This window comes from Neolamprologus brichardi, chromosome 18 (assembly GCF_056152115.1).
Source record: "Neolamprologus brichardi isolate AB-2024 chromosome 18, ASM5615211v1, whole genome shotgun sequence".
NCBI classification, from domain to species: domain Eukaryota; kingdom Metazoa; phylum Chordata; class Actinopteri; order Cichliformes; family Cichlidae; genus Neolamprologus; species Neolamprologus brichardi.
Window position 1 is genome coordinate 548,557 of NC_142121.1, and position 15,198 is coordinate 563,754.

Consider the following 15,198-nt stretch of genomic DNA (forward strand, 5'->3'; position numbering starts at 1 on the left):
CTACTTTTAAATACTCTAGGAGATGAAAAGTTTGAATCCACTGGAAGGGCTGAAACTGGTGGGGATGTGGACACCAGTCTCAGTTCATCAGTCTAAGCTGTATATGGCTGCTATGGGACTGGACTCTGAACCCGACACCAGGAAAATTGTGTTGCTGCTCACGGTGGCCGGTCCTCACACCGCTGAAGTCTTCAACACGTTCAAGTTCGAGGAAGTTGGTGACAGAAATAAGTGGTTAAAAAGTTGACCGCAGAAGAACACAGTATATGACAGGTACATCTCCTGATCTCAGATGCAGCAACCAGAAGACACTTTTGATTGCTTTGTGACTGATCTGAAGCTTAAAGCACAGTCATATGATTTTGGAGAGCTAAAAAATTCTATGGTCTGTGATCCAATTGTGAATGGGATCCATGACAAACGGGCTAGAGAACGGCTGCTCAGACGTGCCGAACCAACTGTGGATGAAGCAGAAAGACTGCGTCATGCAAGTGAGTTAGCCCCGCAGCATGCAAAGGCATTTAATGAAACAAGTGTCACTGCAGTACACGACAGTGTGAAAATAGCTGTGGTTAAAAGAAAATGAAGAAGAATGTGTCACCAGCAAAGATAATCCAATGTACTCCTGAATAGGGATGGGTATCGAAAACCGGTTCTTGTTGAGAACCGGTTCCCACTGTTTCGATTCCTTGGTATTGTTTGCCATTTTTGCAAACGATTCCCTTATCGATTCCAGTCGCCCCGAATGATGTCACCACGTTGCGGAGCGTCATTTACCTGGCAGGAAACATGGCGGCTCAAACGCTCAAAGGTTTGGTTTTACTTTATGAGAACGGATGACAACAGGGCAACTTGCAATACTTGCAAAGCAGATATTTCATTTAAGGGAGGAAACACTACGAATATGCAAAAGCATTTGCTCACAAACACGCGATGACCTTAAATGAATGTCGTGTTTTTAATTCCGGACTCGTGAATCTCAACCCAGCAGCAGCGGTAACGTTTGCACGTCCTCTCCCGTTAATGCGGCAGGTAAATAATCTACTTATGCAACTTATGGGCAAACACTGCGATTTTTTTTCAGTCACGTTATTCAGCTCCTGCTCAAACTGTACGATTGACTCGCAGGGGTTAGAAGTTCGTAGGTCACGATGCAGGTCTCACACTATACGGCCCGATGCTCTGATGCGACCTGAGTGCTCAAACTGTGCGTCCATAAAATGAAGGTTATAACAGAAATTCTGTCGCTCGCTCTCCCTCTCTGTCTTTCACTCACACAGACACACACCACCATCAACTTTGCTAAATTGCTAATGAAAAACATGATCAGGCAGCTGTGATTGAGCAGCAATGTCCATCCAACTATTTTCACGGTTGTTGTGGTCGTGATAATTTTGTGAGGCCACATCGAAAAGGCTCGGATGAGCTTTCCAAAGTTCTACAAGTTGTGCCTCCATCGCTTGTGTCCAGATCACACGCTGCACTGCCGTGCTGCTCCGTCTTTTTCACTGACATTTATATGTTTGCGCGTGCGCAGTGTGAGAAGCTGCGGTGACACCCTCACGACGGTCGTGAGGATTTCAACCAACCGACCAAGCGATTGATGATCGGGAGCTGGTTGTGAGGTGTTAATCGCTTCTTGTTACCCCATGTATACTACACGATGCACGTCGCGCGATTAAGGCCAAAATCGGGCGATCACCAAAACGGTCGCACGATAGACAAATCGGCTCAAAAAAAGCCGCACAGTGTAAGCCCAGCATAACAGTGCATATTATTACAAAACCTGCCATTACTGTGCGTTTAGGTGACCATGATGAGACAGAGTCTGGCTCAGATGCTGGCAGTTCTCGCTGCAGTCTACCGTAGCGTCTCCTTTCAGGCAGGATAGACGAATGTCACCGAGCAGAGACTCAGTTTGTGGTCAAAGGCTTGCAGCCGTTTGCCACAGCAGATGATTTTCAGTAAGTGAATGTGTTTAATTGTAGGCAGGGACATTACTGGATATTCTTGTGTAATTGCTACAGAATAATTTATGTTATACTTTGTTATTGCTACAGAAGAATATTTATTTTATTATTTTACATTTACAATGTTTTTCCTGGGGACCCTGTGACGCCCCATTGAAGAGCCGTAGGCTGTGGATGTCTGAAGATCTCACTGCTGGGTTTGTAAGGCCATGTTACTCCTAAATTTCTACCTTGTTCAAAGAGAAGATATAAAACAAAGTTCTAACCTAATTGACCTTAGTGTTCTCCTTTTTTAAAAAAAGAATCGATAAGATAATCGAATCGAAAATGGAATCGTGAAAATCTTATCAATACCCATCCCTACTCCTGAAAGCCATGTGGTGGCAGACATGAACCCTGACAGTGTCCTGCTTATGGCAACGAGGTGCGACTTTCTTTGTGGGCACAGTGTCTCCTGGAAATGTAAAAACTGAGCACAATAAAGCAGAAGAAAGTGAGAGGCACTCAGGTTATGAAGCATATACTCCCAACAACATGAAACTAGGACTGGGCGATATGGCCCGAAATTCATATCTCGATATTCTTTAGCTGGATGGTGATATACGATATATATCTCGATATTTTTTTAAAGCCATAAAGATTTACAGCACAGAGAAAAAACAATAAAGAAAGCTTGTTATTTAAGTTATTAGGCTCAGCAACACACCTGTTAACGTCCGTTTGAAACGATTATCAACATTAACAGACTGAACTGGACTTAATAACAGGAGTGCATCATTTTAGTAAATTCTTCTGGTGAGTATCAGCTGTGCTGGGTTTGTAAATCGGGCCATCCAGCTATGGTGCTGATCGCCACTCGTGCCAAAAATCAAATGTCACTTGATCAAGGAGCAGATGTGCATCGGATGAGATCAGCTGACTGCGTGTGCGAGCGCTGTGCACAGCGGTGTGTACTCTGTGTGTTAACAAGAAAAACGCAGATAAGAAAGTGGTGCACAAAAGCAGAGTAGTGACAGAATCGATGCACATTATTGATATTTGAAGCATGTGTACCTGCACATTAACACACGGGTACTGTGGGATATATTTTTACTCACCTAAAGCGCTTGTGCTCTCGTCCACTCCCCGCAAAAAAATAGCAGCTATGCGGCATCTGTGGCGTCGGTGCTCTCATCACATGCGATGGAGTAAACATCAAAAGCACAGCTTTATCAGACGGTTGCAGTTTAATGTTGGCTGACGAGTCTTCAGTGCGTCGCACGACTGGATTTCTGGACACGCTGACGTTGTTGAAGTCCTGCACTTTTTCCACATTATTTCGGTGACTTTAACGAGGTCGTGTTTTATGAGGTCTCCGTCTGAAAAAGGCTCGCCATGTCTCGCGATGAGTTGGGCGACCTCATAGCTGCTATTGGAGCCTTTTCCTGGACCTTTCGAGCACGAAATAAATACTGTTGCTGACCCTGCAGGAGAGTTAATTTCTGCTCTCGCTCAGCACCAGTGTCGGATGCATAGGCCTGATGTTTGGTTTAACAATGACGTCGTACATTATACTCTTTCATAACTGCCACAGTTTCAGTGCAGATCAAACAGACACACTTCCCCTTGAGTTCTTTGAAGAAATATTCACTCTCCCACCGTGTCTGAAATTTTCTGCACTCACTCTTTCGCTTCTTTGGTTCTGACCTGTTTAGTAACTTGGGGTAAATTTCTTCTGTGATTGTCCTTTTTGTTGGAGCAACTGCCTTGATCAACAGCAGCTCCCCCTGGTGTTAAAACTAAGAAGTGCAATACACTCAAGCAAAAGTTGAAGTGCGGCCTTATTCTAGTCGATTTATAAAATTACTTGCGGGCCAATTAAAAATGGACCGCGGGCCGGAGTTTGGACACCCCTGGTTTAGGTGGACGGCCTTGTCTTGGTAGGTTTACAGTTGTGCCATACTCCTTCCATTTCTGAATGATGGCTTGAACAGTGCTCCGTGGGATGTTCAATGCTTGGGAAATCTTTTTGTAGCCTAAGCCTGCTTTAAATTTCTCAATAACTTTATCCCTGACTTGTCTGCTGTGTTCGTTGGACTTCATGGTGTTGTTGCTCCCAATATTCTCTTAGGCTGTGTCCCAATTCAGGGTCTGCAGCCTCAACGATCCTCAAGGGCCGCGTACTTAAAGACCGCTAAGGCCGGAAGTGCGAGGCTTGTGAAATGGGACGGTGTAGCCTCCGTTGCGCTGCCCAGGTTACCTAGCAACCATGATACTAACAGCTGGAAACGTTTCATACAGCTTTGTTTGACAGAAGGAGAAAATCTTTTGTTCATTTGTTTGTTTGTTTCTACATGAGCTTTGATCATTCTCTGATTAAGCTCAGCTATTGAACGGCGTATATTTTAAAGTAAAGGCTTTAAAACCAAGTTAGTACAAACGTCACTAATGTCACATGACTTTGCCGACATGTGGCCAACAGTAATGTTTTAATGTTCTTCGTTATTAAACATTTGCACATAAATAAGTGACATAATATTCAGTACTTACTTAAAGTTTACTCTTCGGGCGCCCCTCATCCGCCGTTTTTTTTCGGCAAAATTATCCACACCCACCACCGCGCTATGCATTCTGGGATATGTTGGGCCACGAAGTCTACACCGCCACATCCTTACAATTCAGGGAAATGAAGGACGCATTTGAGGGCCGCATTTCGAGCAGCCTTCGAACTGGGACAGCCTTCGTCGCGTCGCGGTGACGTAATCGGCCTTAAAATGAGCCTTTAAGGCTGCAGACCCTGAATTGGGATACAGCCTTAGACAACCTCTGAGGCCGTCACAGAGCAGCTGTATTTGTACTGACATTAGATTACACACAGGTGCACTCTATTTAGTCATTAGCACTCATCAGGCAATGTCTATGGGCAACTGACTGCACTCAGATCAAAGGGGGCTGAATAATTACGCACACCCCACTTTGCAGTTATTTATTTGTAAAAAATGTTTGGAATCATGTTTGATTTTCGTTCCACTTCTCACGTGTTCACCACTTTGTGTTGGTCTTTCACATGGAAGTCCAATAACATTGATTCATGTTTGTGGCTGTAATGTGACAAAATGTGGGAAAGTTCAAGGGGGCGAATACTTTTGCAAGCCACTGTACAGTGTCCAGCTGAAAGATGATGCAAAGCCGCTAATCCAGGCTCCACGGAGAGTCCCAGCTCCGCTTAGGGATAGTCTTAAAAAAAAAAAAAAAAGAGCTGGACAGGATGTCACAGTTGCAGCTCATCACAAAAGTGGAAGAACCGAACTCAATGCTGTGCATGGAGAAATGGAACAAAAGTAAAGAACTGCGAGTATGCAGGGACCCTGGAGATTTAACCTAAGCATAAACAAGAGCACTGCCAGATACCAATGCGTGACGAGATTAAAAGTGAAATGGCCAGACACATATACTTCTTTAAGTTACATGCAACACGGGATTTCTGCAAATAAAGCTTCGTGAGAAAAGTTAAAAAACTGAACTTTTATTTTGTACTTGTAAATCAGATTCTGTAGTTGCAAGTTTTGTAACCTTGTAAACCAAAATATGTGTCATACATACATGAGGGTGCAGGTTTTTAGGATCACCTCTAAAGGCTGAAACAATAACAAGTGGATGAAATTACAAAATACATGAACGCATGAGAATATACAACATGCTCTAAACAAACCATTACAGACTAAAGCAGGCAGAAAAGGCCAGAGGGATTCTCAGCTTCAACTTCAAAGTCTCACATAAAACAGTGACACACAAACACAAACTATGAAGCGCCTTGAGGCGACTTTTGTTGTGATTTGGCGCTATATAAATAAAATTGAATTGAATTGAATTGAAAGCAGGAATACAGCATAAAAGACAGATATTTCTGGAAAACAACCTGTGAGAGTTCTCATGCAGTCTATCAAATTCCTACTCGCACTGAAACGTTTTATGAGCCTCTGGCTTCTCACCTGTGTGAGTTTTCTTGTGACACATCAAGCTACTTTTTTGACTGAAACTTTTCCCACATGTATCACAGGTATATGGCCTCTCACCTGTATGAGTTTTCTTGTGAATATACAAAGTACTGCTTCGACTAAAACTTTTCCCACATGTATCACAGGTATATGGCCTCTCACCTGTGTGAGTTTTCATGTGAATATACAAAGTACTTCTTCGAGTAAAACTTTTCCCACATGTATCACAGGGATATGGCCTCTCACCTGTGTGAGTTCTAAGGTGGCGTTTCCAGGTACTTCTATCACTGAAGCTTTTCCCACAGGTATTACAAGCAAACAGCTTTTCACCTGTGTGGGTTCTCCTGTGATTATACAAATAACTGCTGTGACTGAAGCTTTTCCCACAAGTGTCACATGGATACGGCCTCTCACCTGTGTGGGTTCTCATGTGGATAGATAAATTCATTTTTTTATGGAAACTTTTCCCACACGTATCACAGGGATATGGCCTCTCACCTGTGTGGGTTCTCATGTGATCATACAAGTGACTGCTTCGACTGAAACTTTTCCCACAAGTATCACAGGGATATGGCCTCTCACCTGTGTGGGTTCTAAGGTGACGTTTCCACGTACTTTTATCACTGAAACTTTTCCCACAGGTATCACAAGGATACGGTTTCACATCAGTGTGGGGTTTCTTTCTTTGGGATTGACTCTTGATGGATTTTTGGCAAACATCAGACTCTCTACCTGTGGCAGCATTGCAGGGACTCTCTGACACAGTCCAGCTCTCTACATCATCATGACTTCTGTCTCGCTTCTGTCTCTTCTTTGGTACTGAGGTCACAGTTTCACTTAACCCTGACTCTTCACACTTGCTGGATTCTTCATCTGTGCTTTCACTTTGAGGAGAGTCATCACAGAGGAGCTGCTTCCCGTCTCCTCCTGGTTCACTGTGCTCTCCTTCCTCAACAACAGTCACCATAAAGGTATCCGTCTCCTCCTTCAGTCCCAGCTGCTCTCCCTCCTGACTGCTGCACAGTTCCTCCTGTTCCTCTTTAATCTGTGGAGCTTCTGGTTCCTCCACACTGGAGCTCCTCTCCTGGTTCCAGAGCTGCTGCTCAGGGAGAACCTCCTCCTCATCATCGATATGCTGCTGTGGGATGTCTGGAGAGAAAAATCGGATACATGAAAAATGGTGAATATATTCATCATGCTATCCATTTTCATAAACACTTCTGTATCACCCAGACAGCATTTCAGCTCCGGGCCAACTGAGTTCTCAATAAGCTCTACAAGGCATTTGATCAACTTCTCATTCTAGGAGCAGTGTTGAAACAGCTACTGTTGACATCACCAGTGAGCTGGGACCAACCTTATCACCATTCTTATCAGCAGTGATGCTCCTAACCCTATCTCCCATCCTCTCCAGTTAGAATGACTGGCCAGTATTGGAATCATGGACACAGCTTTACGATATTTTACATCCTTCCTATCTGACACAAAACAGCTCGTTCACAGCAGAACCGTCAGTGTTGGGACTCCTCTTATTTACAATCTCTCCCTTTACTCTCACAAATATTCCCCACCATAGAGGAGTACAGTTTCAATTTTATGCTGATGACACAACACTTTACATCATCTAAGTAGCTTGGAGAGAAAAGCGTCTGGACTTCTTTAAGATGCTTAAAGACGTTTCATCTCTGAACCAGTTTTTGTCAAGCGTGACATCCCAGTGTATTTCACACCCAGCAACACACTCTGACAGAAACTGGACAAAACTCCTAAACAAACTTAACAATGTGGTGTTTGCTGTACAGTGCAGCAAGGAATGCCCAGACCTCTACATTGGAGAGACCAAACAGCCACTTCACAAATGCATGGCACAACACAGAAGAGCCACCTCCACGAGACACAAGACTCGGCTGTCCATTTACATTTAAAGGTCAAAGGTCACTCTTTGTAAACTTGTTAAGACTTACAAGACTGCGCTGTGATCGTGGCAGGAGATTCCTGAAATCTGTCCCGCCTGGATTCTTTAAAAATGTGAGCTTTCTGACGAGGGAAAACAACACACTGGACCAAGTCTGCACCAACATGTTTGGGAAGCGCATCTGTAACCTGAAGGTCGCCGGTTCGATTCCTGGGCTCTCTGGCCGACGTATCCTCAGCATAACCATGAATAATATCCACAAAACGTAAAAACAGTTATACACACACAATACGGTAATATTATGTTGAAGCACAGTACGTATCACTCCGCGAGGCTCCGCCTACGATAGCCGTAATGCTCCGACAATCCATCAAGCGGTGCGGCTTCGTAGCTTAGCAAAGTCGTACTGAAACATTTGACAGATTTTCGAGCGCCGTGCACATAAAATCGTTTCGAGGTCAGTAAACACAACCAGAGTTCATACATAAGGCACACGGGATTATAAGGGGCTCTGTCCACTTTCAGAATAATCAAAGGATTGATTTTAAGTGTAGTATTTTCCAAACAACACGGTAATAACGACGGCCCGCTAGCATGCGCTACCAAAAATAGTGCTTTGTTGTGTATCTGACGGACGAAAGCTAAACCAGTTCCACCAGTGAAGCTGCAGCATTTTTACAAACCAGTTCAGGTTCATCTGTTTCATTCAACGATCCGCTTTCACTCTTCTCCTGACCCAGTATGAACCTTCCAGATCCCTCAGGTCATCTGGATCCGGTCTTTTATCAGTTCCCAGAGTCAGAACCAGACACGGAGAACCCGCATTCAGCTTTTATGCTCCTTATATCTGGAACAAACTCCCAGAAAGCCTCCGATCAGCTGAAACACTCAGTTTATTTAAATCCAGGTTGAAGACTCACCTGTTCTCAGCTGCATTTGAATAAAGCACCAAATCCGCACTCAAAACTTACATTTTAACTACTGATTTTATCTACTGTTCTGATTTTATCTGTTTTGATTTTATATACTGTTTTGTTTGTTTGTTTGTTTGTTTGTTTGTTTGTTAATTAGTTAGTTTGTTTGCTTGTTTTAATCAATTTTAAATCATGCTTTTTATTTGTTTTTGTTTCTAATGTCTCTGTAAAGCACTTTGAATCACCTTGTTGTTGAATTGTGCTATACAAATAAACTTGCCTTGCCTTGCCTTGCCTTCTCGTTCTGCGTCGCCGCCATGTGCGTATGAAAACAAAGGCACTGCACATGCGTGTTTTACCCATATTCTATCGCCATATTTCATTTTCCTATCGTTGCCCAACATTACACCGGTGTTACCTTGAACAGTATGATATGGCCCAGCCCTAAACAGTTCTTCACCTGCTTCAACCAACGAAACAGGGACACCATCACCCATCCTGCCGTTACAGAGAGGGACGACGCCCCCATCCAGCTGGGGCAGCATCAGGTCAGAGCCACACTGTGCAGAGTCAACGCGAGGAAGGCAGCTGGTGCTGACGGTGTAGCCGGTAGAGTGCTTAAAGCATGTGCAGACCAACTAGCAGAGGTTTTCACCACCATCTTCAACCTCTCACTGCTACAGTCTGTCGTACCATCCTGCCTGTGAGCAGCCATCGTTCCAGTGCCCAAGAACACAGTGAGCTGCTTGAATGACTATCGTCCAGTTGCTTGAACAGCCATAATTACCAAATGTTTTGAACAGCTCATCATGTCGCACATTAAAGCTGCCATCCCTGCAGACCTCGATCCACACCAGTTTACATTCAGGGCAAACAGGTGGACAGAGGACGCCATAATAACAGCCCTCACACACCTCCTCCACCCTCATTCTGAATGTGGGAGTCCCACAGGGGTGTGTCCTCAGACACCTCTTATACTCACTTTTCACCCATGACTGTTCACCAATCCACACCAGTAACACCATTATAAAATTAGCTGATGACACCACCGTCATAGGACTGATGGACAACAGCGATGATTCAGCTACAGAGAGGAGGTTCAGCATCTGAAGCGATGGTGTGACGACAACAACCTGAACACAGCCGAGACCAAGGAGATGTAATCGACTTCAGCAGAACAAAGCGATCTGAGCACTCCACCCTCTGCACTGATGGAGGAGGTAGAAAGGGTGGAGAGCTTTAAGCTCCTCGGAGTCCACATCTCCGCCGACCTTACCTGGTCCACAAACATCTCCCACCAGGTAGGGAAAGCACAACAAAGGCTGTACGTCCTCAGGAAACTACGTCAGGCCCAGTTACCCCAGAGACTGCTAATAAACTTTTACTGCTCCACCATCGAGCCTTCTGACCTCCTGCTGCACACTCTGCTCCAACTGCTGCACCGCGGAGGACGAGAGGAAACTGCAGCGGGTGGTGAGGGCAGCAGACAATCAGCTCTTCAATAACCCCGCTCCGAGACATTTACACTGGCAGACTTCAGCAGAAAGCCAGCAGCATCATCATCGACCCCTCACACGCTGGACACTCACCCCCCCCCCCACCCCCCACCCCACCCCACCCCACTCACTCCCCCCCAGTCATTACTAGTTAACGTTAAAGGGATGGTTGGCTCAACAGAGCTCTGACTGTTTGTCAGCCTGGCTACAGTGCTGAAGAGAAACCTGGGGTTGTTCTTATTTTCTTCAATCAGTGATGAGTAGTAAGCTGTTCTGGCTTTGCGGAGGGCTTTCTTATAAAGCAACAAACTATTTCTCCAGGCTAAATGATGATCCTCTAAATTTGTGACACGCCATTTCCTCTCCAGCTTACGAGTCATCTGCTTTAGGCTACGTGTTTGAGAATTATACCACGGGGTCATGTACTTCTGATTAGAGACCTTAGTTTTCACTGGAGCTACAGTATCCAGAGTCGTACGTAGTGAGGAGGTGAAATTATTAACAAGATAATCGACCTCTGTTGGGGTAGCGTTCAGATAGCTGCTCTGCTCTGTGTTGGTACAGGGCATTGACGATGATAACAGTGGCTGGATTATATTCTTAAACTTAGTTACAGCGCTTTCAGAAAGACATCTACTTTGATAAAGTCCACTCTCCACTGCTGCGTAATCAATTATTGTAAATGTAAATGTTATCAGGAAATGAAAATCCTGCTCCTCACATACAAGGTATTAAATAATCAGGCTCCATCTTATCTTGATGCTCAATCATCCAGGTTAGTAAATCTCCAAAAGTTGATTCTGTTCATCTGGACGTAGCGTTTTGTGGGAGAAACGTTTTGTCATCATCAGGTGACGTCTTCAGTCTCAGCTGCAGGTTTCTTATAAACAGTACATTTGCATAATGACTGAAACCAGCCCACTGAAGGAACAATATGGCTGGGAGGTCAGTTCCTTAATCTTAATTATGCAAATTTTCATGACCATTGATCAACAACCATCGTTTTCAAACCCACCGCCGTCTTTCACTACTCAGGTTAAACATGATATATAAGTCACTTAGATAACTTAAAAATGTTATTGTTTGGCTTTTTTCAGCATTTTATTTGTTCCTGAGTAAATCGGTTTGGCTGAGATTAAAGTTATAGTTTTTACACAGCTGGATAAACGTCAAGCAGACAGCTGATTATCAGAAGTGTGAGATGCTCGAGAATTTACTCCGGTGTCCTGTTATATTCCAGTTTGGATTCAGGAGACAGACACTATCTCTACTTTTAAGATTAGGCTTCAAACTTTTCTTTGCTAAAGCATATAGTTAGGGCTGGACCAGCTGACCCTGAATCCTCCCTTAGTTATGCTGCAAAAAGCCATCAGTCACCATGGTGATGTACCCAGTAAGAAGTGTGAGAGGAAAACCCCAGTCCTGCCTCACAGCAGCGTCCTCGGGTGAGTTTAAAGCTGAATGTTTGTTTAAACAGAGACACATCCACCTTCTGTCCTCCAGAAACATCCCTGCAGCCTCAAAGTAAACGTCCCACAGAGCTGTGATCAGGATCCTCCCTCAGAGGGACACTCACCTGTCCTGTGCAGCTTGATTTCGGGTTTCCAGGTGATATCCAGCAGTCTGCGCTGACGGTCGATCTCTTCCTCGTACTGCACAGGATCATTATGAACTTCAGGCTCCTCCTTCAGTCCCAGCTGCTCTCCCTCCTGACTGCTGCACAGTTCCTCCTCTTCCTCTTTAATCTGTGGAGCTTCTGGTTCCTCCCCACTGGAGCTCCTCTCCTGGTTCCAGAGCTGCTGCTCAGGGAGAACCTCCTCCTCCTCCTCCTCCTCACAGACCTGCTGCTGTGGGACGTCTGGAGAGACAGAAGAAAGAAGTCACAACCACAGAAACATTAACAGGACTTTACAGCATGACTGCGTCGCTCGTGTGTGAGAGTAAAGCCGTCCAATCAGCTGTAAGTCACTGATCTCAGATCTGCATTTATTCAGACAAACATCTGGAAGGTGAAGCCCCCTCAGCACAGCAGCAGCTGCCACTACACTTCATAAATTCAATATCAGCTTTCACTGTGCGAGGCTGCACATTAAACTCTGTGTCACTTCTTTCAGTCGCGTCCGTGACTCTGAACAACAACATGGTTTGTTTTTCTCACACGTGTGGAAATGTGACCACGGGAACCGTGCACGTGCTGTGGACGACTTTAGCTTTTATGTGACATCATCACAAAGGGCCCGGGCGACCACTCTGACGTCACTGATGGAGAAATAAAAAAGACTGATTGTTATGACGTTAACACTGAACTCTTTACAGCAGAAGAAGAAAGGAAATCAAGGAAAAACCTTTTCAGGCTGGATTACTGAGTTTAGAAGGTGCACCTGAACGCACCATCAAACACACGTTTCACCGCCAAACAAAAAGTTTTTCAAACGATTCACAGGATTGAGTGATGGATGCAGGTCAGAGAAAAGCTCAGATCCAGCTGATTTCAGCGCCTGCTGTTTGAATGGAGCGCAGTGCAGTCCTGTCCTCTGTTTGCTCTTTGTTAGCTCACATCTCCAAAAAGTCCTCACAATCAGAAACGTCCCGCAGAGCTGTGATCAGGATCCTCCCTCAGAGGGACACTCACCTGTCCTGTGCAGCTTGATTTCGGGTTTCCAGGTGATATCCAGCAGTCTGCGCTGACGGTCGATCTCTTCCTCGTACTGGACGATCGTTTTTTCAAACTCCAAGAATATTTGTTCAGCAGCAGCAGTTAGTCGCTCGTTGATAAACTCTCTCAGATACTGAACTGAAGGCATTGTTGCTGACACAGCTCACACACAGCACAAAGCCTCCAAAAGTTCACGCTGGAACAACCAAACTGCCGCTTTTAAAAAATGTTTACTTCCGCCTGTGTCCCGCTCTAAAGTTCCGGCAGGAAGAGGATGTTCAAATACTTTGTTCCGCTTGGAATAAACGTCCTTCTTTCTTCCTAAAACCTATTTAAATGTACCAAACTGAGCCATAAATACATAACCAGCGTGTTATAAATAATAAAGGAGAGAAAATGGAAAGAAAAGGCCTCATTCAGGTTTTTATCCATAATGAATCATATCCATTCTACTACTGATCATTCATATACTCAACACCAAAGAGTCTGACGTGAATGAATACTAACACACGGCTTTATAATATTTTATTGTTTGATGTAGGTCTAAAATAAATGAGGAATTAAACGTGTTTGTGGCGTGCTCAGAGTCTTCATTGGTGGAAATCAAATCAAACTTCAGTATCTTTGACGTATTACTGCTGTGTGATTTTTATTACTATTAATGAAATGGATGAAAAGCTGACCCTGAGTAAATGTGGTTATCCCAGCTGGACTTTTGTCAAAGCTGGAGAAGAAAAAACCCTCAGTGATCCCGTATGTGTCAGCAGTATGGGAACAATTGAGACCCATTTTCTCTAAACACAGCGTCTTTGTGGCTTTTAAACCACAAAACAAGTGAACTCAGGTGCCTGTCCACATTCATGAGTGATGCAGTCATGCTGTAAAGTCCTGTTAATGTTTCTGCGGTTGCATCAGTAACTTCTTTCTTCAGTTCCTCCAGACGTCCCACAGCAGGAGGTCTGTGAGGAGGAGGAGGTTCTCCCTGAGCAGCAGCTCTGGAACCAGGAGAGGAACTCCAGTGTGGAGCAGGAGGAACCAGAACCTGATTTATTACTGTTACTGAAGGTCCGCGGCTCTGAACCGTAGTAAAGGGACCTCTGGCTAATACGGTGGGTTCGTGTCGGGCTCGTAGCTGAAAACTAGCTTTACTTTGTTGTCTGGGTCACTTTGCTAGCAGAGACAGAGAGAGGCGTTGAAAGGCTGCTCCAACAGAACTTATTGTTTCAGAGGAAAACACGAACACGGTGTACAGTCGAGTCTTAATAGCTTACTTACAGCTGGGCTCGTCAGGCTCTCTTCTTGGCTGCAGTGGTTATTATTATATTTACATGCTTCCAGCTCCCGTTTCTGCTCGATGACAGCTCGTACTTTTCCTTTTTCTCCCTCCCTCGCTCACAGACACATAACGGGTATGGCAGTCCATTCTCCCTGCAGCACGGACTACACTGCCCATGATGCTACATTCTTTAGAGCTATACCTGTAGCATTCTGCCTATTAGCTTAGCACAACAACAACAGGCGCTCTCTCACCCAGGAAACACGCAGAGAGAGAGCATCACCCTGTAACCATGGCAACTGTAACGCTGCCGCCTGGAACTACAGAGCGTAGTTGTACACTTCTGTGGAACCAGCTTCCAGTTTGGATTCAGGAGACAGACACTATCTCTACTTTCAAGATTAGGCTTCAAACTTTCCTTTTTGCTAAAGCATATAGTTAGGGCTGGACCAGGTGACCCTGAATCCTCCCTTAGTTATGCTGCAATAGATGTAGGCTGCCGGGGATTCCCATGATGCACTGGGTGTTTCCTTTCCAGTCACCTTTCTCGCTCACTATGTATTAACAGACCTCTCTGCATTGAATCATATCTGTTATTAACCTCTGTCTCTCTTCCACAGCATGTCTTTATCCTGTCTTCCTTCTCTCACCCCAACCAATCACAGCAGATGGCCCCGCCCCTCCCTGAGCCTGGTTCTGCTGGAGGTTTCTTCCTGTTAAAAGGGAGTTTTTCCTTCCCACTCTCGCCAAAGTGCTGCTCATCGGGGGTCATATGATTGTTGGGCTTTTCTCTGTATTATTGTAGGGTCTACAATACAATATAAAACACCTTGAGACAACTGTTGTTGTGATTTGGCGCTGCGTAAATAAAATTGAATTGAATACATATGGGTAAAATGATTCAAATGCAGCAAGTATACACGTTTCACATTAATATAGTCTATAACCTAGTTATTTTCTGTAGCCTGCATAATTAACCTCCTAGGACCTGGCG

The 15,198-nt window shown here is 44.7% G+C and overlaps 1 protein-coding gene across 1 annotated transcript; it reads right to left on the reverse strand.

Moving 5' to 3' along the window:
* Positions 1–5,488: 5,488 nt before the first annotated feature.
* Positions 5,489–13,162, reverse strand: LOC148097212 (uncharacterized). The gene is made up of 3 exons (XM_087831860.1): positions 12,905–13,162; positions 11,849–12,130; positions 5,489–7,096 (listed from the first exon to the last, which is right to left on the reverse strand). The coding sequence occupies exons 1-3, from the start codon at positions 13,074–13,076 to the stop codon at positions 5,901–5,903; spliced, it is 1,650 nt and encodes a 549-aa protein (XP_087687986.1). The 5' UTR covers positions 13,077–13,162; the 3' UTR covers positions 5,489–5,900.
* Positions 13,163–15,198: the final 2,036 nt, after the last annotated feature.

Bases quoted from the DNA above. Each gene is read 5' to 3' on its own strand.
- LOC148097212 (XM_087831860.1), bottom strand. From the start codon at position 13,076: ATGCCTTCAGTTCAGTATCTGAGAGAGTTTATCAACGAGCGACTAACT. The intron at 12,131-12,904 runs GTGAGTGTCCCT...CTGTCTCTCCAG, and splicing joins AATCAAGCTGCACAGGACAG to ACGTCCCACAGCAGCAGGTC. The intron at 7,097-11,848 runs GTGAGTGTCCCT...TTTTCTCTCCAG, and splicing joins AATCAAGCTGCACAGGACAG to ACATCCCACAGCAGCATATC.